Source organism: Mastigoproctus giganteus, chromosome 8, assembly GCF_048544385.1.
Source record: "Mastigoproctus giganteus isolate SK-2022 chromosome 8, ASM4854438v1, whole genome shotgun sequence".
NCBI classification, from domain to species: Eukaryota; Metazoa; Arthropoda; class Arachnida; order Uropygi; family Thelyphonidae; genus Mastigoproctus; species Mastigoproctus giganteus.
The window spans coordinates 220652253-220677580 of NC_143582.1; the positions used below are offsets into that span (position 1 = coordinate 220652253).

At 38.3% G+C, this 25328-nt stretch overlaps 1 protein-coding gene across 2 annotated transcripts in view; it reads right to left on the reverse strand.

Moving 5' to 3' along the window:
• The window catches only part of LOC150082339 (tyrosine-protein phosphatase 10D-like), a 179698-nt gene that overhangs the window by 86292 nt on the left and 68078 nt on the right, over positions 1-25328 (reverse strand). For both annotated transcript variants that reach the window (XM_090379228.1, XM_090379229.1), the window contains exon 2: positions 1181-1430. In XM_090379228.1, coding sequence (XP_090235354.1) covers positions 1181-1430 — 250 coding nt within the window. The remainder of the gene's footprint in view (positions 1-1180; positions 1431-25328) is intronic.

Sequence of the window (25328 nt, forward strand, 5' to 3'; positions counted from 1 at the left end):
AGTGGTATCATTCAAAAAATGTCATTCTATCTGATTTTAATGTCTTGATTGTGAAGTCTGATGGAGGTGATCTAATGGTATGAGCTGTTTCAGCTACTTCAAACTTGGTCCTATTGTGCTAGTGGATAAAGCCACAAAGTCCACGGCCTTCTTGAATGTTTTGGACAATTATGCATAACCTACACCTGTAGCAACACAATGAAAATAGGACTTTCCAGTGGCGGCATTAAAAACACTCCATGTTTTTCAGGGAGAGCCATACAGGACTGGTTTTTGGCAATAACATCAAAAAGTTGGATTGGCAAGCTCAAAGCATGGACCTCAAAACCTACTGAACACATGTAGCATTGAATTAAGCTATGGACAAAAGGAAGACCTACCAAACTTTCCCTAGCAGCTGCTTTTCAGGAGAAAAGGAGGCATATTCTGGCCAAACATTTACCAGAATTTGACAGAAGTTTAGAGAGAAGAGTTGAGGCCATTGCACAGGCCAAAAATTGTCACCACTATGTATTAGGTTTCTGAATTAAATCCTTTTTTGCAGTTACCTGTGTGTCCAAATACATTTGATCACATAATGTATGTGCACTATTATTTGTGTGTGCATGAGTGTACTAATAATACATATACTGCTATTAAATTAGTGCTTCATTTATCATTTATTTCAAGGGATCTGGGCTCAAATCCTTTGGTATTCATAGGAATTCCTTAACACCTTATCGAACAGGCCTAAGTTAGCTAATCTCAAACAGAGGAATAGGCTCCTGATCAGTTACTCTTTGGATTTCAGTCCACATAATATGCAAATCAGTCTTAGAACATTTTTCTTACCCATAAAGAGAATAATACTGTTATTAAATAACAGTATTTAATAACATGTTCTAAGTTCTCACGTTTATTAAATCCCCTTATGTATATATAATTGGGTTCACATGCTAGTGAGAAACAGTTAAATGCCTAAAATTTATTTCAGGCATTTAACTATTCTCAAAACTAGTCAACTGTTCACAAAAACGTTATTGAAATTCATTCTGTCATACTCTAATAACATATTAATTTAAAAAAAGAATATTAAAAACAGCAAGAGCTTCTTTTAATATTAGATTAGAAACCTGTGAAACATAAATAAGGCAACTTTTGTTGCTGCAATTGTTTAATTTTTTTAAAAATAAATGTGTACCTGTAGGCACAGTTGTCAACCAAGCCCTCCATTCTGATACTGTCTGGTTGGTATAATAGAGTTGGAATGTATATTCTGTTCCAGGAAGAACATCGGAAATTGGCACAAAGTCAACAGAGTCCATAGGAAAAAATGTAAAATTTGGTGCAGGATTTCCATGTGCTGGGTTATAGTCAAGACGAAAGGTACCACTTGTGGCAGTTGCAATTACTTCTAGTGGCAATCGCAGCTTTAAATCTCCGGCCCACACCTGTAAAATGAGATTAATGTAATTTAACAGCAAGATTTTTCGATGTCATACAATGATAGATAAAACTTGCAGAAAAAAACATGCCTTAATTAAAAAACTGTACATTACTGCATTCACTTCAAAGTTTGAACATGGTAACACATGTTGAGTGCTAAAGCAACTTTATGCTATGAGGCATCAGTATATTCAGTATAACTGAATATATACTTTTGTCATTTTGCTAAACAAAAAAAATCAGTTTCTGAAAATAAACATTATGTAACCCTCATCTGAGCCTGATTAATTCAGCCACACCATGAAAAAAGCCAAAAAAACTGAAGACTCTGATTATAATGACTATGCCACCCATAATTATAATCCATTTGTACCCCAAAGGGGTCTCCACATATCCAGTTTTGACTCAGTGAGTCCAGTATTTGAGCTCGCTTTCCAGTAAAGAAACAGAAAATACTGAACATGCAAATGTCTAGTATTTTGTAATTAATGAGCAAGTATTATAAGTTTGTCAGTTTAATTTTAGTTATATTCAGTTTTATTTATATACTATTTCTCAAGTTTTAATAAATTTTGCAACCACTACTGCTTTAGCAGCAGAACCGTATTATTTATTATTCTGTCTATGAAAATAATAGTTTCAACTTTTCAGTTTCTATGCTCAGTTTCGATTTCCATCCAAAGAACTTTTTTTTTTTTTTTTTTTTTTACGCCAAACTTTCCTTGTGTTCTTGGTATTTTTATGGAAACAATCCTCAAGACTTAGAAGAAATTGACACGAAACCTTTTCGTATATGTGAAACCAATGACTGTCCGGTTTTTGTGGGGGAGTGGGGAGGCCACTACTTCCACAGGGAGAGTCTCGTTAATCCTCGCCCAGGGCCTCCTAATTCGCTACGGAACGTTTTGGACGAAGACAGCCGCAACGCATTAAAAACATTTCCCCATGACTTCCACTTCTTAAAGACTACAGAGTTCGGAGTCACCAAACACACTGTATGCACACCATTTCTATAAACATAAAAAATTAAAACCGGAGTAACTTTTTTGGAAAGAACCTGTAGCTAAAAAACTGCACATCTGTGGGGAAGGGGGCGGGAAAGAAGGCAAAACATCAATCTGCTCCAGTATATGCCCAAAAAAGTATAACTTGTGTCCTCAAAAAAAGCTATCTTTTTATAGATAAGTGTAACCGAAATTTTTGTGCATTTTTAACTATTTTGCAGTTTAATATTTTAGAAAAGCTGTGATCTTGCAGTGGTCTATGGTAATTAGACGTTATATGAAGATTTATTTCCCACCATCAAATGTTCTTTCATTCAGAACGTGAACCACGCATATGGTCCGGCTGATCCAACTGCTATGAGAATTATGTGTAGTTGCAGCACCGTTGCTTTCAACCTGAATAAGTAATTTGTTGTACTGCATATCTTAATTTAAAAATATATAAAACGTGGAAAAACCACAGAAAGGATTAATCATCTCTGATTTAATATAAAGGACCAAAAGAGTGAAGAGAAAAGAACATAATAAAAAAATAAATGAATAAAACGCAGTGCCAGGTGAAGGACGTTATCCTTGCCTGAAATTGTTCTATATATTACGTCTAATGTTGAAACCTGACCGCATATCTGGTCTAACTGGTTTAGCAATAAACAGAATACATACTTGACAACTGTTTAAGGAAGTAAACGACGTACACCTTTTCACTGGAGTCCTGTTTTCCCTGCAGAGAACGCAGCAGGGTGAAACCTATAGGGAAGCAGTAAATCCTTTTCACCATAAAGGCAAAAGAGATTTTCTTTTTTTTTTTTAAGTTGCAAATTTATTACACGACAGAAATTAATGTTCATACAGCTTTTAATTAAAATAAATGGTGTATAATTAAAGGGAATTTTAAAGGTCTTTGAGAGGGACTTTAGCAGCTTTTCCTTCTTAGAAATACTTTAAAAAATATTTTTTAGGCTTGCATTCAACCATATCCGGCGTAAAAACACATTTTATTCTCCACAAAAGAGATCGGATTGTATTAAGAAGGAAAAAAGGAAAACTGTTTTCCTTAAATCGCTCCACTTGCAGGATATCGTGACCAGTAGACTATGATTGGGCATTATGATGCCGTGTAGTTTGATCACCTGTTCAATCACAAACATTTGATGCAGCAAAATATGCACGTGTACTCTGCTTAAAGATAATTTAAGAAATATTTTTTCATGCTTGCACCAATCATATCCGGCGTAAAAAAAGAAAAGAAAAGCATCCTTCATTCTTCGCAAAAGATATCAGATGGTATTAAGGCACAAGAGTACACGTGCATTGATGAAAACACGTGATCAAACTACACAATGCTCATTCATAGTCTACCGGTCAAGATATTCTGTAAGTGAAGCGAATTAATGAAGCCAGACATTATGAAAACTAGTAAGCTTAAATCATTTAAAATATTTATTTATTTATAATTTATTGAGAACTGCTTAGCTGGTACGCATGTGAAGCAAATTTGATATAGACCGTGAGAAAATTCAGTAGAACAGATCGAGACAAGCTTTAAAAAATTAATTAGCGAAATCATATAATCCCATTTATTTTAATTAAAAGTTTTTAATTCTTTTTATCTTTAACAGTAAAATTTACTTAAAAAGAACTTAAAAATTCACTTAAAGCTTTAAGATTAAAAATCCGCCATTACAATACTTTCGGATTGTCAGTTACTCAATAGGGGGAGCTCTCTTGCATAAAGTTTAGTTTTTTTTTAAGAGAAATTAGTTTAAAAAATCTTGTTTTATTTTATTTTTGAATATGTAGTGCTAATTCAAGAGAATTGAAGCTGGTTTGTTTTGCATTTTTCTTGTATTTCACAAATATTTACGCTGCAGCAAATACGACTCAATTTCTTATATCCACATGCCAAGCGCCCTTTTTTGATAAAACAAATCACACCGTTTCAATGGCCTCGTTACATTAATAACAACAAAAAAGTGGATTTGTCACTATCTCCTAGTGGCAAGGTCGTTTAAAAACACGCCAATGTCCTTTTCTTCGCTCTAATTCGCAGAATGATGTTTTATTGCCCATGCATGAAAGTCAGTGTGAATCATTCAAGCGGATGTGAACTTCATTCTGAAAAACACAAGAGAATCTAAATTGATTGAGAAACAGATGTTAAAAGGTAAGAAACATTGCGTAAAAGAATCCGGAAAGGAGTGACGTCAGAAATTTTTTTGTCGTGGGAGCAAGGATGATTTCATACATTTAGTAAAGTATAATACGTCAAATATCCATTTATTGATAATGCAAATTACTGTACAATATTATAAAATACTATACTTTGCTTTAAATAATATATGTACTGTATTATTTTCATTTTGAATCATTTTTGAAAGGGCTGGAACTTTTCTCTGACAGAGTTTTCCAAAGTGGGTCGCGTCCTTACCCAATGGGCTTCATCAAATTCTGGCGTCATCATTTTCATTCTAATTTGCTTTCAGTGCATATACTGACGTAATTGATTTATTAAAATACACTTCTTGAGTAATTCATTAAAAATTCACATTTATGAGATGCATCCGGATGTGACACAGAAGGGGGGAGCTCCATAAAAGTTTTTTTAATAGTTAAACGTAGTTTAAAGATAGAGGTCCCAAAAGGCAATCCTGCACAACGAGACCCGCACCCACCGTAACTATACCCGAACCCGCATTAATTTTTAAGACAATTCGTCAATGATAGGGCAAAACATAACGAAAATATATTCACACCATAATTAAATTTACACGTTTGTAAAAAGAGGACACTCAACAGTCTCCGGGTTCGGTTGTGTTCTTCCTTAGATTAGCAATCCAGCTGGAGATAAATCTCTTTCCTGGCTATGCACTGCTGGCTGGGATGGTAAGAATGAAACAATCCACAGCTGCACAAAAAAAAAAAAAAAAAAAAAAAATAATAATAATCTTTTTCCTCCACCACTTCAACAATTAAAAATCCTCTTCATCGACATAAATTGCTTTTGAAAACTTCATTGTGATTTAATTTTGGATTTCGTCAGCTCGAGGGTCAACATTTCCATCGCTTCATTCTTTCACATCAAATAAATCGTCTGCCTGCCTTCCTTCCTCCTCTAGCTTTCTGTTGAACACTAAGTTTTTACTGTATCGTGCGACAATAAATGATTTATAAAAACTGGGACCGCACCAGACCTGATGCAGGACTTTAATGCATGGTCCAGTTTCACGTGCCATGCATACTCGGGGGGGGGGGGACGGGCTGGTCAACTCTGGACGCGTTCTTTCTCTAAACTAATAAGATGCAGTTATTTCAGATGGCCTGTTCCGAAACAAAGAGAGTTGAGTACTGAGGCATTTATCATCAACTTAAAGATAAGGAACGAAAAGGGTGTGGTGTTGAACTATTTTTGGATACACTGTGTATCGGAGTCAAAAAAAAAAAAAATTTGGAAAATACTGTTATAATGGGGGATGACAATGTAGAGGGGGTAAAATATCACAACCGCCCCTGCTTGTTATAAATGTGTTTTATTTTGCAGTCGATATTTTGCTCCACCGCTAAAAATCAAAAGTCTGTGCCTCAAATCAAAAATATTAAACGAAATATTCTGTATGATAGACTTGTTTAACTGTGCATATTGATACTTTGGAGAACGTACTGCACGTTATTGAGTCGCTTATTGGAGCACAAGGAGTATTACCAATGCCCTTGGAGAATATTAATTTTTCTTTCCCTTATTCCAGAAGACCTGTCTCTTCCATTCTGTTCTTAAATGTCTTGAATATTATATTCTCTTGGATGTTGTAATATTTCTTTTCTAATAAAGGCACATTTCAATATAATTTCACCAGTGAACAAAAAGAACATCAAACAAAGAAACATTATGAGGTACGACTTACGTGTTAATACTTTTTAAATACTTTTATTTTATAATTAGGCAGAATTGTATTTGCATAAACACAAGTGAGATAAGGTTAATACTCATATTCGCCACATTCTACTTCAATAGATATTTAGAAATTTAAAAAGTAAAAAACAAAGTGCAAATATAAATAAAAGGTTGTCACATTAGAGCCTCCCAAGCACGAGCCATCTGCCTCTGTGTTTTGTGCATAAGTTGCATGCGTTCTCTGGTCGATTTGTTTGTTTTGTTAGACGAAACACCCGAGTTTAAAGGGAGTGTCAACCATCTATCCACGCCTGAGACTGACTAATTCAGCCACGGATTGTAAAGAGCCCATAAAAGTTCTTTGCGTCATTGACGGGATTCGAACCCATGCCTTATCCACCCGGTGAATTAAATTGCACATCATTTTTAAAAAAACGCTGGCGCTTTTATTACGATAACAATCTCTGTATTGTAATTCCTAAATCGGCGGGGAGTGAGATGTTTTGAGGCGTCCGGAAGGAGTTTCCCGGCCTTGCTGGTCGTTAGATCCACTGGCCACGAGGAAAGTTTAATAAACTGAATTTTTTTTCCCCTCAGCCTTAAAAAGCAAAAAGCTGTTTGGGAATAGCCCAGGAACAAACCTTTTAGGAAAAACAGCAATTTCTTCACGTCACACATTCTAATGACCACATGTCTTTATTTCTCAAATGCTTGGCTATTTCGTTTTGGAGGATACTTTCTAGAATCCTCCAAAATAAAAGATAGACGTCCCTAAAAACCAACACCAACACAACAACAGAAACAAAAGATGACACTTCACGGTCCTGAACCCTACCATGATCTGATGAATATACTTGTAGAGTAATAGCAATTGTTTTTAACAAGGGAACACTAATTTCATCTGGAATTGCGTTCTGGAAGTTTAATTTTTCCTTTCTTTTCATTTACACATGATCTAATATCCACTTCCATTCAAATTTCAGCAGTGTGCGCGATTAACCATTATTTTCCAGAGATCTCGAGCATGACGCAAATCAATTATAACCACCCCGTTTTAAAGCTTTTAACATTTTCTGTAGTATATTTCATTTCTAAAAATGCTTCTTTACCAATTTTTAGAATTGAACATTTTCTGTGGATAACTGCAAAAAAAAAAAAAAAAACTATTGGCAATAGCATATATCTCTACACTTCCATTATTCTGCATTTAGCTATTATATTTTCTCAAACACCTAATCTTTGAGTATAAATTTATACAGTCAGGTTTTCACCTGTAGCTTCTCATAGGAGTAGCCTGGATATGGGAAAAGCATACCAAAGGAAACTCGGGAGGTACAGAAATGAAGGAAACAACACCAACACAACAACAGAAACAAAACGATACAGAGGGACTTATTCAAAAATGGCAACATAGCACTGGCTGCCATGATACAGATGCATCACTGCCAAAGATGGAACAAAAGGAAGAGGTGATCCTCAGTAGGAGATATGACCACCCCTAATGTCGATGCAGGCTTTACACCGCCTGTCCATACTCAGAACAATGTTGTTGATAAGTTCTTGCGGTAACATCGTCCATTCCTCTGTCAGCGCCATCTTCAGCTGGTGAACATTTCTGGTGGATGTGGACGTGCCCACTTTCCAAAAGCATAACAACATCTGCAGTGCGATGGGGTGTGGCGTTATCATCCATAAATACGAACTCGGGGCCAATGGCACCTCGGAACAGACGCACATGGGGAAGGATTATCTCAGTACAATAGCGTGCACCAGTTACAGTACCGCCTTCCAGTATCTGGAGTTGTGTACGTCCATCAAAGATAATGCCTCCCCAGAAGGCATTATCTTTGATCACCTCACCTACCATATCGACCCTTTCAGTGATGTTTGCGGGGTGATACCGTGTGCCAACCTCTCTCCAGATTAGCTGACGTCCAGAATCGTTGCTGAGACTGAACCTACTCTCATCAGTAAAGAGTACTTTAAGTAAAGATTCTAAAGATGTAACCTTTAGAAATAGTGTTGGTCCTTAAGTTTTGCGCACCAGTATATATGTTTAGAAATAACAGCGCTATTGAAAAATAGCTTTGAATTTTCTTTTACTATCGCCAGCCACTGAGGCATTGCAATCTTAAAGGGTAAACAGATTCTCCAAATAAGCTTAGATTTAAATAGCGTTTTCTTGTTTTTGTTGTCTGTAATTGTTTGGATGCTGTCAACAACAACAGTGAGTTATACACCACGACATTAGAAAGCACAAAAGCTGTCTGCACTTTCATTTCATTAATTATAAGCATTCTTTTCATTTCCCTGGTGAAAAAAAGTTTCTTTAGAAAATATTTTGCTTGAAAAAAAAAAAAAAAAAATCAATACAGATCTGATCCTATTTGCAATGTACCCTCCAGAGAAGACGATTTTAAATAAAAAGTATCAGCCTATCTGTAATACGTTTTTATGTTTATTATGCTATTGGTGCTGTTCTGTGGAGACATTTAAAAGCCCGCATCTCCAAAGACGTTATAAATTTGCTAGATGTAATATTTACGTTGCAAATCGATCATTCAGCTTCATAACACGTGATCATAAATATGGGCTGGAATTTGCACCGCACCATTAGAATAGACGCGTTTTGCAAATTGCTATAGCAACGTAAAGAAGAAAAATCTCTTCTGTTTACACTTTAATACATGTATATACTTATATATTCCTCTCCTTTATCTTCAACCCTAGCTTTCCTATGTTTGTTGCTTAAGTTTGGAACTTCATAATTCCTAAACACAAACTAAAATATATGAAAAATATAATATTCAGGGATTTGAAAGATTGATAATGTTGCTGTAATATACTCTTAATATGCAAGCAGAGTAATATACGAGAAGACATGACAAAGAAGTTATAAAAGGAAAAAGGACAGAAATTACATGAATGTTATCGTGTAAATATAAATAAACTACATAATGTTCTGTTTTTACTCCGGGAGTATAGCCACATGTGGTCTGAGGTACAGCAACGTTACGTGTTTACTTGTATAATTATTGCTAGTCCTTTCTTTTTAAGCTTGCTGGTTGGTTGTTGTAGGGTTTTAGACACATCAGCAACTTAGGCATATTGCGCCGTATATAATATTGTCTGTAAATTGTGTGTTCTGTGGCAGGAAACCCCGAGTTTCCGGGATAAAAATCCGCTCTACTCTCGCCTGAGACCGATTAACTCAGCTACGTTGGGAAAGAGACCCATAAAAATTCCTTGCATCATTGACGGGATTCTAATTGAAGTCTTTTCCACCCGGTGTGGTGAGGACAGTGATTATATCAACTATGCTACTCAGGAGGTCTGATATCACATAGTAATGCCAAATCCCAAAGTCACTTTTTTCATTAAATTCAGTCACACAGTTTCGTGTTTCTCATTTATGAATTAAGAAGAGAATCTTTCGCTCCCAAAACTAAATCGCGCATGCCAAATAATTAATATATTTTCGATTTACAAGCAGTTATCCATTCCTTTGCGGCAACTGACCGCTGTCTTACTAAAACCAAACTGAGGAAATCTGAACCACCTGTCTTTTGTGACTTTTGTTAACACCACAGCTATTCCAGTCAGGGGCATTTCGACGTGGGTAGCACAGTTGGATCACCGTCCTCCCCATACCGGGTGGAAAAGACCTGAGGTCCGAATCGCGTCGATGAGAGGAGGAATTTTTATGGGTATTTTTCACAACATGGCTGAGTTAGTAGGTCTCAGGCGAGGGTAGCATGGATTTTTCTCCCGAAAACTCGGGTTTTTTGTTCAGCAAACAGAAAATCGACCTCAGAACACAAGGGGTGTGCGGCAAAAAGTTCAAATTTACTTCTTTTTTTTTTTTTTTTTCTCAGAGGCGTACAAAGAGCAGAAAAATTTTACCAGCGCCCTATCAGCAAATACCCTTCAAATGACCCTAATTCCAATAATGAATGTGTTCTTAGCAAAACAAAATAGATTAAAATGCGAGATTGGAACATTCACCCCTTCGTTTACACTTACTAATACCTTGTAGTAGTAGAGTTTTAGAGCATCGGCGACTAAGGCCATATTGCTCCATGTATATTGTCTGTAAATTGCATGGGTTCTGTGGTCGATTTTCTGTTTGCTGGACGAAAAACCCGAGTTTCCGGGAGAAAAACCATGCTACACTCGCCTGAGACCCACTGACTCAGCCACGTTGTGATAAAGGCCCCTAAAAATTCCTCACATCATTGACGGGACTCGAACTTAGGTCTTTTCCACCCAGTGTAGGTAGGACGGCGATACTGCCAACTCTGCTACCTTGGAAGAGGACACATTCATACTGCCATTAAGCTCCCTCATTCTTCTAACATGCCCTTATAAATCATGCATCATCCGCCTATTTAGTCGTTCACTTTATTCTGCCGAGAACCGTACACCAGGCATGACAAAATGACAAAGTCCTGAACTTTTAATGAGCTAAGTGCATCAATTTAAAACTTTCTCAAAGGGCGAACAGCAGAGCAAGAAACAATATCAAAGAGGAATGTTTGGCAAGAGATAGTTCTGTGTTAAAATATTTACGTATGAATTCTTTTCTCTTCAATACAATTGCTTTTTGAGAGACTTTGGAAGCTTGAGCATGTGTAAGCCGATTACTTCCTTTAGGATTAAAAGTGGCAATTTCATAATTGATGTGACAGCGGAAAGTTAGTGTAAAACAGAAAGAAACCTTATTTTCTTCAAGTCATAACAAAGATCAAAGAGCAAGGTTCAAAAGCTGTCGATAAATTGGATCCTCTGGAACAACAGTTCTCGACCTTTTTTCTGCATACAAAGAATCATGTTCGCAACACACCACCTACAATCGGCTGGACTTGAACGTGCATATTTAAAGTAAAGCGTGTTCATTTTAAATAAGAACCCATGAAATGTTAATAATTTCGAGTTAAAGATTGCTAGAGACTTAACATTAACAAGTAACTTCTTTATTCTCTGATGTCACAAAATCTATTGAAAATGATCATCATCGATTGTCACAAAATGACTGAGCACGACATATGGGCTGAAGCTGTTGCAGTCGTGTTCGAAGAATTTGAAAATAAACGGAAGTGGTATGTTGTGGTTCAAACTTCCTCCAACAAATGGTGGTACAGAAATTATCCAGTAAGCTGACAGGTTGCAAGTAAAAACCAGTTTGTTATTAATGTTAACGTTCTGTATCACGATTTTGCAACAGAGCAACGAACAAATATCAAATTTTGCTTAATCTGGGAAAATCTGCAAAAGAAACGTATGAAATGTTAGAAGCTGTTTAGGATGATGAAACGTTAAGTCGTACCAGTGTGTTTGAATGGTATAAGCGGTTCAAAGGCTGACATGAGGATGTTCGCGATGACCGAAGAAGTGGGCGTCCGTCAACCTCTCGAACTGAGGACAAAGTTACAGAATTTCAGAAATTTTGGCTAGAGATAGCCGTTTGACCCTCAAAATCATGGCTGATGAGTTAGTTATGAATGAGGAGACGATTCGTCAAATTCTGCATTAAGATTTTGGAATAAAGGCCTATGTAAAACTTGTGCCACAGAGTCTCACGGTTGAGCAGAAGCAACAAAGGCTGTCATCATGTGAACACATCATCCAGACTTGTCAAGATAATCCTAATTACTTTGGCTGTATTGTTTATGAGTGTTGGGTGTTTCAATACAACCCAGAGAAGAAGCGTCAGAGCATGCAATGGACTTCAACATCATTACCAAGGCTGAAATGTTTCGTTTACAAAAGTTCAAGATCAAGACGATGCTCATCATTCGACATACAGAATGTGATTCACAAGGAATTGGTACTTAAAAGTAGAGAATCAATGTTGAGTTCAACGTACAGGTGGGCAAAGATTATTGATACGCATTTCCCGGATGAAGCTACAATTTCGACAGAAAGGCAGCAAGCTCTTGTTGCCTGGAAATGCTCTGCGCCCATTCCACACTTGAACACATGCAATTGTACAGATCAACCATCCATCCAAATCTCCCGATCTACCATCAGCGGACCTCTTTCTCTTACCCAAGATGAAAACTGCTCAAAAAAGGAAAGATTTCAGGATGTTGAAGTCATAAAGAAAAATGTAACCGGCGAACTGAATATCTCTTTGGACGCCTTCGCTGACTCTTTTCTTTTCAGAAACTGCTAGAACGGTGCAATAAGTGCATTCAATCAGATTGTGATTACTTCGAATAAAAATAAAGCCATGTTTGAGCTCTTTCACTTTGTGTTCTTATTGCACCAGTCTGGGAACATTATATTTGCCATACCTCGTATGTTCAAACACTGCCTAGAGCATGTTCGGAGTGAGGGTGGAAATTACGACACATACGTTGCTTTTCAATTCTTCCAGAGTACGTGGATTATTACTGGAAGCATTGTCTTTGGCATAATCCCAGAAGCCTAACGGCTTCTGGGATTATGCCAAAAACGATACAGTTTTCGAAAAGAAGCATAACTCGGGTAGGCGCATTTGAAATGCAGCTTGTCGTGCTGTCTTTCCATGTTTTAACAATATCCTTCTAGTTGAGGTATCCTAGAACTTCGTGAACTATGTCAATGCACCGCTGAGAGGTTATGGTTCCTGTGAAAAAAGATGGGATAACAATCCAACAGAGTCAATACACAACACATTGCAATCTCACTGTGTTTGGAGGTTTGTTTGTTTGGGGATTTTTTTGGCGCATGGGCGTCTTGGCCATAATGCGCCATACATAGGTTAGTATTTATGCTATTTCTTTATGGATCGAGAGTCAGGAAACTGATTGTTGACTAGCTAAAGGAGGTGGTATACATTGATTGCTTTGAGAAAGTTAAAAATCTTTGAGACATCTGTTTTATTGCCCAAAAGTGAACTAAGCGTTAGTGGTTCTTCAGTTGAGGCTGGATTGAAGTGATTCTGGCGTTCTATTGCAAATTTTGTGCATTCCACAAGGATATGTTTCACTGAAAGCACTGTTTTACAGTGATCACACTGGGGGTGAATCTCCCCTCTTAAAAGGTAACCATGAGTAATATTAGTGTGACCTATACGCAGACGAGCTAGTATTACCTCCTGTTGTCGAATTGCACTGAGACTTGAAGGCCATTGCTCAAGATTTGGCTTGATACTTCGAAGCTTATTTTCAAGTTGTTTTTGCCACGTTGATTGCTACTGGTACATGCATTTTTTCTGTATTATTCGTCTATAGTCTTGATGTGGAACTCTTGACTGTACATCAGGTGGTAAGTCAGCCGCTTTTGCGGCATTGTCTGCTAATTCATTTCCTGGAATTCCCATATGTCCTGGGACCCAACAGAAATGTATGGTTCTTCCAAGCTCAGATAAGGTATATAAAGTGTTTGTTATTTCTTTTACGACTGGGTGGGTGATGTTCATGGTGTTTTCCAGGGCTTGAAGTGCACTTAGAGAATCAGAGAAAATTATACTGTTTTCAATATTGGAGGTCTCGATATGCTTCAGTGCAACCTGAATTGCCATTAGTTCGGCAGAAAATATACTGAACTCATGTGGCAGTTGGTAGGCCAATGTCATGTTCGGGAAAACTGCGGCGATTCCAACGTGGGTGTCATTCTTTGACCCATCTGTATGAACTACAACAAAGTTTGGAAACTGCTCCACCACTGCACGGTACAATTGCAAGAAATTTTCTTTATGTAATGCAGATTTATCCCATTTATGAAGGTATTTATCACATAAAGGTGGAGTAATGCTCCACGGAGCAAGGAATAGTGGAGGGGTATTTGAGATATTATCAAAACTCAGATTAAGTTGTTCTAGAAGATGTCTTATTCTTATACCTAACGGTCGGTTATGGTATAACCTGCTGTGTTGGGGGGTCAAAAGTAATTCCCAATTTGGGTGTTCAGGCATAGATCTTATTTTATATGCATAGCGTAATATAAGTTGTTGCCTTCTGATAGAGAGAGGGGGTTCGTGAGCTTCGGCATATAGACTATGTATTGGAGACGTGCGGTATGCTCCTAGAGCAATGCGTATTGCACTATGATGGAGAGGATCAAGCCAGCGAAGGACACTAGGCCTTGCTGAGCTATACACTGGTGCCCCATAGTCAAGTTTTGATCTTATTAAAGATCTGTATAGCCGTAATAAGGTAAGGCGATCAGCTCCCCACTTTGTTGCTGAGAGAACCCGGATAATATTTAATTTTTGTTGGCAGGATGTTCTTAGTCTTTTAATATGTTCCAGGAATGTAAGTTTATGATCTAAGGTGATTCCTAAGAATCGTATGCTGGGTTGAACTGCTATTGGTTGTCCCTTCAGTTGTAGTTCCGGGTGTGGGTGCAATTTACGTTGTCGGCAAAAACGGATGCACAACGTTTTTTGAGAACAAAGCTGAAAACCATTGGTTTGTGCCCATGTACTGATCTTATTTATTGCCCCTTGTAACTGTCTCTCGATCGTATTCATGTTTTTCGCATGGCAAGAAATACTAAGGTCATCTACGAACAGTGCCTTATCGATAGTGTTTGGAAGTTGTTCAGCAATGGTGTTTATTGCAATTATAAAGAGTGTAGCACTAAGTACAGAGCCCTGGGGAACTCCTTCTTCTTGAAAAAATAGTTTGGAGAGCGAAGTTTTAAATCGAACCTGGAAAGTTCGCTTGTCTAGAAAGTTGCGTATGAAAATCGGGAGATGGCCCCGAAGTCCATGGCGGTGTAATTCGCGGAGTATTCCATACTTCCACGTGGAATCATAGGCCTTGCTGATGTCAAAGCAAACCATTACATGGTGTTCCGATCTAAGGAATGCATTCCGAATGGAATTTTCTAGTTTTACTAGTATATCTAGTGTTGATCTGTTCTGTCGAATGCCGAATTGTGCAGAATTTAAGAGATTGAAATTTTCCAGGTACCATATCAGTCGACAGTTCACCATCTTTTCCAGAATTTTGCAAAGACAACTGGTCAAGGCAATGGGTCTATAGCTAGTAGGGTTTGTCGGATCTTTTCCTGGTTTAAGGAATGCAAGGACTGTAGCGTGGTGCCATTGTTCAGGGAATTTGTCTTCCCGGTAGAGCCTATTGAACAGATCAAGAAGTGACTGCAGTGATTCAGCACTTAATTCCTGTATCATCGAATAATGGATATTATCTGGTCCTACAGCGCTACGCCTAGATGTTGACAAGGCCCTATGTAGTTCGTGGATAGTGAATGGTAAGTTATATTGTTCTTCTGCTTTTGAAGAAAAGTTTAGCTTTTGTTTTTCTGAATTTGCTTTGAATCTTCTGAAGGCTGGTATGTAACTTTCTGTTGCTGATGTTTTGGCAAAAGTTTCTCCTAGTATATTGGCAATTTGGGTAGGGTCAGAAATGTTCTGCCCTCTCCATTCCATGATAGGCTGAGGTGTCGTTTGATATTTACCACTCATTTTCCTGATTGTTTTCCAAATTTTGTGTGTGGGAGTTGCTTGATTGATGGTTGAAGTGAAGCGAATCCAAGCGGCCTTTTTATTACTGCGTCTAACATACCTGGCTCTTGCTCTAACGCGTTTAAACTGAATGAGATTAGCTGTGGTTGGATAGCGCCTAAAAGTATTCCGAGCTTTATTTTGGTCTCTTTTTGCTGCACGGCATTCGTCATTCCACCATATTTTTGGGTGTACAGGTAATTTTGAGGAGGATTTTGGTATAGCTTGTCCTGCTGCGTGTAGTATAGTTCTTGTGACATACTCAACCGCTTCCCTGGTTGGGGATTTTTGTATAATTTCAGGATCCACTTTAGCTAAATTTTTATACATCTCCCAGTCTGCTTTATCAATTAGCCACCGAGGAATTCTAGTAAGATGATAACAGGGTTTATTTAGTAATTCAATTGTAATGGGAAAGTGATCACTATGCAGTGGATCATTGTTTGCCGTCCACTTTAGAGTAGGATACAAAGTTGCAGAACAGATAGACAGGTCTATTGCAGTATATGTTCCAGAAGGAAGGTGAACGTAAGTAGGTGACCCGTCATTTAGAAGGAGAAGGTTGTTATCATCTAAACATTTTTCAATTAGTTTTCCTCTTTGGTCAATATTGTTGTTACCCCATAGTGTGTGATGACCATTTAAGTCTCCCAGTATGAGGAAAGGTGTGGGGAGTTGAGCTATGAGGTTGTTTAGATCATTTTGTTGGATGGAAAAGCTTGGTGGAATATATAAGGAGCAGATTGTAATATGGATGTCAGCAGCTACACGGACCGCTATTGCCTCGAGGGGAGAGTTTAGTAAGACCTGTTTGACAGGAACATATGGATTTGTTATAACAGCTACACCACCATGTGCAGTATTTTGATCGGTTCTATCTTTTCTAAAGATATTGTAATAAGACAGTTTTGGTGTGTCTTGAGGTTTGAAATATGTCTCTTGGAGGCAGAGACATATTGGTGTGTATTTAGAGATAAGGTCGTACAGGTCATTAATATTGGCACGGAAACCACGACAATTCCACTGAATTATTGTGTTCATTGTTTATCTCTAGTTAGACTTTCCGAGCGTTTTCTTGGTGCTGAGGTTCTCTGTTTTTCACTCTTGTTTTTATCTTTCTTTCGAAAGTAGGGCCTTTCTGTTTCCATTTCTTCTTCTACAAAAATGTGTAGGACGGGGTCATCTGTGAGTATTTCCTTATTATCCATTTCCTGTTGGTGAGCAGAAGTTACGATTTGTTTTTCTTTGTGCCCTTCATCCGGGGAGTGGGGATTTTCGATTGGTATAGAAACAGGCGTATTGACTGCCTGAGTTTGAGTTGCATTGAACAGTGTTTTTACATAGTTCGAGAAAGACTCTTTTGGGGGTACTGTTAGTTCAGTTTGCGATGCGGTTGATTGGAATTTTTTGGTGATTTGAGCATACGTAGATCTATTTGCAAGGTTTGGTGGTGAGATATTTCGCTTAGCTTCTTGATACGACACGTTATGATTGGTTTTATAAATCTGAATAAGTTTCTCAGTTTTCCAGCGTTCACATGTTCTAGCGTAAGCGGGATGATCTTTTTTGCAGTTTGGGCATATCGGTTGGGGTGCAGTACAGGCTTCGCAGTTGTGTTCAACTGACCCGCACTTTGCACAAGCAGGAGTTCCCCGGCAAGCTATCTGGGAATGTCCGTACTTCTGGCATCGGAAACACCGTAGGGGATTAGGAATATAAGGTCTGACATTGCAGACCAGATATCCAGCCTTAATGGATGCTGGGCGATGTGGTGTATTAAAGGTAAGAATGAGATTACGTGTAGGAGTCAGAACTCCTTCTTTTCTGGTGGAAATTCTCTTGACCTGTATAACGCCTTCTTCTTTAAGTTCTTCAAGCATCTCCTCTTCGGACACATCTATTAAATCCCAATCAGAGATCACTCCTTTAGAGGTGTTCAGTGATCTGTGGGGTGTCACAGTAACTGGTATTCCAGCAAAGAGATTAATATTCAAAAGCCGCTCTGAGTGTTTACTATTAGAGGTCTCGATCAGAATATCTCCTGACCTAAGTCTTTTTACAGACTTAGGAGTTCCAGCTCTGCTTTCTAATTCCTTCTGTACCCTAAATGGCGAGATTTTGCCAATTGCATTTTCACCAGTTGAGTGCATGATCAGGAAAGCTGGAGTAGGATAGATGTCAGAGTCAGTTTTCTGCCGTTTTGAAGTTCCTGAAATAGAACTATCTTTCTTTTTTGTTGACTGGGGTGCATCTGGCAGCCCAGATAAGTCCGAGTTTGATTTACTCATGACGTGCTCTTTTTGGCCCCGGGAGATTACCTTTTTCTCCCAGGTTACCAGCCCCGCCACGTGGAGGCAAGAGCGGTGCCGCCTAGTGACCCAAGCGAAGAGAAGGTTAGTATTAACGAAAAATAAAAAAGGGGGTTAAAGAAAGGTGCTTTCCTTTCTGGGTTATATAAATTGAAAGATCTATTTAATTATAATGCTCAAGAGTTAACGGACTTGCGAAACTCAGGAGAAACGTATTTACAGTAAAGCGTATCAGATAATCACTATGAAAGGGCGCTGTGGTCACTAATATCGCTTGGCACTCGGGGCCGTGTTTGGAGGAAAATCATGTACTGCAAGAGGATTTTACGCGCACGATATTCATTTTTCAAAAGTCCAGTGAAAAAAGTTATTGTATTAGGTGCACTTTTTTGGAAACAGTTTTAATTTCCCTTTTGCTGCATGACAGTTGCCATATAATATTCCTTTTATTGTGTTAGCCTTAAATAGCGACAGAATAATGTAAGTTTATTCACATTCTCTTTTGAGTAAACGTTCCAACAAATATAACCACCTCTATGCTGAGACCATATTCAATTACTGCTTGCACCGCGGATGAATATTTGTAGTTCTCAAGGCTGCCAGTAGATGGCGCGATTCACAGAATAAAGTTACTCGGAAATTTCTTTTTATAAATCAAAAAAATCACTTGGAACTCTAACTTCCTCTCTGTGAAGCTTGACTTTTTCCAAGCCAACTTTCCTAACAGTGAGGTCATTTTCTTTGGTGATTTTTAATGTTCACAACGTCAGCTGGCTTCAGTTTTCTAGTCACACGGGACCAACTGGTCGAGATACTGAGGCTTTTGCAATTACTAATGACCTCGTACAGATTGTGAATTAACCTACCAGACAATCCTGATCACGCTTGATATTTCTCTCACGAACAAGCATTCTAAACACGCGGTCGAGGCGAGTGGTCCTTTAGGCCAGGGGTGCCAACGAGTTGATCGCGGATTTAATTTCGGTCGATCACAACGAATTTTAAATATACAGTCATCCCTCGATTTGTGCACCTTGTGCAATGAAATTTGTGAGATGGTAGATCGCGCCACATTTTGAAGGAAAAAAGTAGATCGCATCACAAATTAAGTTGGCCACTCCTGCTCTAGGCACCTCACATCACAAGTTGGTGATGATCTCTTCTCCAATGGAGCCTTTCTCTGGTGGCCATTCTCAACTCGTGATGTCTGACATTACCAGAATGTAAAATGGGATGATCTGCGAGATTTCTTTTCTTCATTTCCTTGGTCGGATTACTGTTTCAGATCTTCTGATGTCAACGTTTGTTCGCCAGTGTAAGTGAAATTATTCTTGTAGGGATGAAATCGTTTATTCCACACTCCATATTGAAATCTCGTCATTTATCTAAACTTTGGTTTTCCAATAAATGTGCTAAGGCTGTTCAAGATAAGAATGTTGCATATGGCAATTGGCTTGTATCGAAATTTGCAGATTCACTTTCTGCCTACACCTACACCAACGCTTGCAACAATTGTAGAGAAACTATTAATCACTCCAAACTAGATTTCGAATAAGAGTAGAAAACTTGCTACTTGTCCAAATGGTAGCCGAGCATTCGTCTTTTGCCAAAGCTTTTTGGCTGCAGCTTTTGTCCATTTTCTATTCCCACCTCTGTCAAAACCAAATGGCTCTATTGCCACTTCAGACAAATATAAAACTGACCTGCTAGTATCCTTCTTTTCTTCCATCTCGTGTATTGATGATCTTGGTAAACCACCTCCCACAATTCCCAGTACACTCCATTCAATGCCTCCTGTGGTCTTCCGTCAGAAGGATTTTGAACAATCTTGATGCTAAGAAAGCTCCAGATCCTGATGGTATTTCTCCAAAACCTTGTTTGCAAAACCTGTGCTCTTGAACTTACTCCTGTTTTGCGTCCCCCCCCCCCTTTTTTCACTTTCTTATCCCAAAGGTATTTTCCATTCTGCTTGAAAATTTCTTCATATCCAGCCAGTTCCTAAAGAGGGTGGCAAATCCTTCGCATCCAATTATTGTCCCATTGCGCTTACTTCTACTCTTTCTAAGGTAATGGAGAAATCAATTAACCGCCAACTCAAACTATCTAGAAATTTTGCATCTGATCAACGATCGCCAGTATGGATTCCATCAGTGTCGATCCACTGGTAATATTCTGGCTTATGTTACCCTTCTATGGAAAAGTTTGGTGAGCAACTCAAACAGTTGCTCTTGACATTTCAAAAGCTTTTGATCGTGTTTGGCATAAATGTTTTCTAAATAAGCTTTCGTCTTATGGTTTTCCAACAACTGGCAAACCATAAGATGGAAGTTTCCTCTCTGACCACTTACTGCGGGTGATGGTAGATGGCTCTGTCTTTAACTTCTCCACTAGTGCTGGTATTTTCCACGGTTCAGTTCTTTTTTTCCACTCTTTTCCTCTTGTATGTTAATCCTGTCCATAGTTTTGCTGATAATAGCAGATTACATTCCACTTTCCTGTTGGAGAAACCGTGTCCTACACAAATAGCTTCAATTTCTGGAATAACCACTACCAATTCCTTAAATGCTAATCTCCAGGTATTTCTCCAGTGGCCCAAAGATAGTTGATTTCAATCCTTCTAAAACTCACTCCTGTTTTATATCTTGCAAAAAAAGATTCTTCTGGTCCTATGCTTATCTTCGATGACAGTCTGATTTCTAGGCAAGATGAGATATCTCTATTGGAATCACTTAATCTCTCTTGGCTTGGCATAAGCACATTACAAATATTGCTTCCTCTGCATCAAAAAAACTGGTTTTTCTCTTTCGCTCTAGGCGTTACTTTTCTTTCAAACATCTGTTCACTCTGTACAAATCGCACATCTGCCCTACCATGGAATATTGTTCCCACATCTGGGGTGGGGGTTGTCCCAAAAACCTCTCTCCGGCTTCTAGATTCCATTCAAAAGAGAACAGTTGGGTTAATTAATGAATCATCTCTAGCAGAGACTTTCCAATCTGTCTCATAGACGTGTTTCTGCTGCATGCCTTTTCTATAGATACTTTCATGGGCACTGTTCTTCTGAATTGACTTCTATAATTCCCGCTCTCTCTTTCAGAGTAGTCTGAACACATGCCACAACCAGTCAAAATTCTTTTATTGTCCAACTTCAAAATCACAGAATTAACTTTTCTTATTCCTAATTTATTCATTCAACTTCCGTTTTCTGAACAATCCTCCTTCATACATATTTCCTGAAAATTACAACCTACAGAAATACAAGTCTAATGTCAATAAATATCTTCAGTGCAAATCTTAAATTTTAAGATATTTAAATATCTTAAATATCTTCAGAAAGTGCAAAAACGTGACACAGAACAGGAGTAAGCTCAGGAGCATAAGTTTTCAGAACAAGTGGAGAAACGCCATCAAGACTTGGAGCTTTATTGGCATCAAGATTACTTAAAATTCTTCTTAATCCTTTTGACGGAAGACCACAGTGCGCATTGAGTGGAATGTACTAGAATTGGTAGGAGGTGGTTTACCAAACTGTTCAATACAAGCGTTAGAAGAAATTTCGGATGTTAGTAAGTCAGCTTTATCTTTAGCTGAGGTGGCAATAGAACCATTAGGTTTTAACCGAGGTGGGAGTATAGGAGTACATGGATAAAAGATGAGGCCAATAGCTTTAGCAAGAGAACAGAGTGCCCGACTACTGCTTGAACGAGAACCAAGTTTTCTACTCTTATCATTTTCAAAATCTACTTTTGACTAATTCATAAGTGCTTTACAATTGTTGAGAGCTTTGATGTAGACAGAAAATGAACCTGGAGATTTAGATGCAAGCCAGCATTCTTATCTTGAACAGCCTCAGATATAAACCAGTAATCAACCAAGGAAAAGAAGAACAGAAATCGCTTAGGTTATCCCATTTTGCATTCTTGTGATGCAAAACAACACGAGGCTATGAATGGCCACGAGAGAAATCAGAGTAAATATTTTGTTTGCAATAGATAATTTATTAGATTGAATAAATTATTTCTTGCAAGAAAGTTATCTAATAGATATTAACATAGAAACTGCACAGTAATTCGAACATTTTAAAAGTATTTCACGTTCATTGGATTGAGAATAAACTTTAAAAATATCAGCACATTTGATGTTCATCTATTCACTCAGATCGAAAATAATTCATGCATTTATTTATGGATGCTGGGGACAAAACTGTCAGCATTTTAGAACATAACTAGGATACAAACAGAAGGATAATGAGCGCCTAGAGGGCAATCAGTTAAAAAGCCATCGGCTTTACAGACAGAAAACCTCTCGCTTCATACTTCATAAGATGCATTGTTCTGATGACCACGCACTTGGTCCTTGGTTATTCTGAGCTAGAAACATATTCAGAAACTGCTTACCATCGGATACTGGATTCTGTGGTTAAAATATAAGCAGACTACAGTATTTAAATCGAAAGATCTATTCTCAATTCATTCTTCGACTTTGGCATTCTAATGAGTACAATTTGCAGATGGGTACACTTCTTTACAGAAATGGATATACCCAACATCATAAGAATCTTATTGCTTCGAGAATTTAGAAAGTAGAGGAACAAAGAGAGACTGATTTGGATGTCGTTAAGCTCGTTACAAGCGTTGATGTCCAATAAAAGGTGTGATCAGAAAGTTCGGACGTTGGACTAATATTTGGGAAATGGAGAAGCTTACTGGCTATTCGGATGGAACTCCTTCGTAAGTTTCTTTGAAACACCAATTCCAACGTTTCTGCAACGTCTGGAAGCATTCTTAATAGACTTATTTTGGAATTGCTAATAGTGCCTGTGTAGTTTTCTGAATAATTTCTTCATTTCAAAATCTGTTTCAATAATTTCCTCGTTTCAAATTTGAGATGACCTTTCAGGTGGGCTTAAGCCTGGGGACAGATATCGCAAGGAGCTAAATCCGATGAGTATGGCGGACCACAATGATGGAATGCTTCGCAAGAGATTCTGAAATGGAAAGGGCCGAGTGTGCAGGGGCGTTGTCATTATATTTCCCCAAACGTGTGAGCTCCCTGAACAGGTGTAAATTAAATCTAAAAATTCGACTTATATTGGACAGTCTGAAGAGCCTCCTTTCACATTTGAAGAGGTAGATAATGTAATAAATTAAATGCGCTCTGGGAAATGTCCAGTTTTTGACGGTCTTGAAGTGGATGTCCTCGAAATAGCCTGGAAAGTTGTTTCTCCTTTTATTCCCAAGCTGTTTAATTCTTGTCTACAACATGAAAATTTTCCTAAAGCCTGGAAAATTGCAAATCTTAAGATACTTCTTAAACATTCGAAGAAAGCTGAGGACGACCCAGCTTCATACAGTCCGATTGCCTTGCTACCAGTTATGGGCAAGGCAAGAAAAAGTGATCGCTAATCGGCTATTATTTATTCACACCAATAGAGCATTATCATCTCCGGATCAATTTGGTTTTACTCATGGTAAGGGGACTGAGGATACAATTGCCAGACTCCTTACTTTGCAAAAGGAAACTGATACAAAATACCTACTTGGCCTCTTTGTGGACTTCAAAGGGGCCTTTGACACCCTTTGGTGGCAGAGTGCTCTGGAGAGATTCCGGGAGACCAGGATTTTTAGACCAATCTTCAAATTACTTACAAGCTGTTTTTACCAGCGCTCTATGATAGTTAAGAGTGGTACTAAACAGGTCTCTAGACATGTTACAAGGGGTTATCCACAGGGATCAATTCTTTGCCCCTTTTTTGGAATGTTGTGTTTGATTCATGGTTCACCAAGAAATTTGAAGGAACAAAGATGATTGCCTATGCAGACGATCTTACCATCTTTGTCCGCCGAAATTCAAGGAAGAATCTGGAAGACACAGCTAACTTCATCTTACAAGAACTCTCAACTTGGTCTGCAATTCACAAACTGCAAGTTTCAACAACTAAAACATCGCAGATGCTTTTAAAAGGAAAATTAGACAGAGAACGTCCGCCACTTGTAAAGTATAGAGGACAGACATGGCAGGAATGGGGCCTGAGAGGTCATTCACTCAGGTTGAAGCGTAGGGACATAGGGCCAACAAGTCTGCAATTATGAAACAGCTTCTGCATGCCCAGCTTGCTGCCCTCCTGACAATGTCACGGGCGTGTAGAACCACTTCTACTATGGTTTTGCAGGTGTTATTGGGAAAATTACCTCTACACTGTGAAATACAATACAGATATATGATGTATCACCTGAAGAAATCAATACCTGTTACTTTGGATGATGTGCAACTTGACCTAGATGCTTCTTTAACATCCGAGAAAAGAAGGCTTCGTTCTATTTATGTAGATAAATGGCAAAGAGACTGGTCATTTTCGGAACTTGGCGCCGTGACCAGTGAGTTTTACCATAAGTGAAGGAGTTCAGGAAGAGAGAATCTTTGTGGTTTGCACCTGGCTTGCATGCTACATTTTATACTCACCGGCCATGGGAGTATTAATAGAAATTATTCAAATTAGGATCGTCTCCTACCCCGCTTTGTCTCTGTGGACAGGAAGATAGTATTGACCACATTATTTTCGATTGTCAATATTATCAAGACTACAGGCGTGAACTGCAGCTTGTTTCAGATACCTTCACAATGGGAAATAAACCTGCACTTATTCGATCTCAAGCAGCATTTATAGCACTGAACACCTTTGCCTCATGTGCTTTTAAAAGAAGAGAGGAGCTTAGACTTGCTAATTTGGGATAATTTTATCAGGAGTTGATGATGATTCGATACTCATTGTAATCAAATATACCCTGCTGGACATTGAACGTGTTCCTGTATATTCCTCTGTACATAGTGTAAGATTTTGGTGTTCTTCGGAAGACGTGGAACCTCTTTATAGCGTGACTGGGGTAAAAATAAATAATAAATAAATAAACAAACTTCTTTCTCCGAGGAAGTGCCTGGAGAAATGTCTACAAGAGAATTAGACATAATTATATCTCAAGAAATCTTGCTGATCCTAGCTTCTAGGATGGGATCCTCCTAGAAGTCAGTCCACTTTTCCACCTCTATTTCATTTAGCCTTGCTTTATTTCTTTTACCTTCTGACTATTGGAGGGTTCCTCTGTTTGATCTTCCTGTCTTCTATTCTTTCCTACCTCTCCAGCTCCCAAACTCCTTCTATAGCCTTTTCATTTCATCCTAATTTGGGCTCTCTCGGGTCTTTTGCCCTGGGTTAGTCCAGCAGGTGATAGTAGATCCTGGCCGCC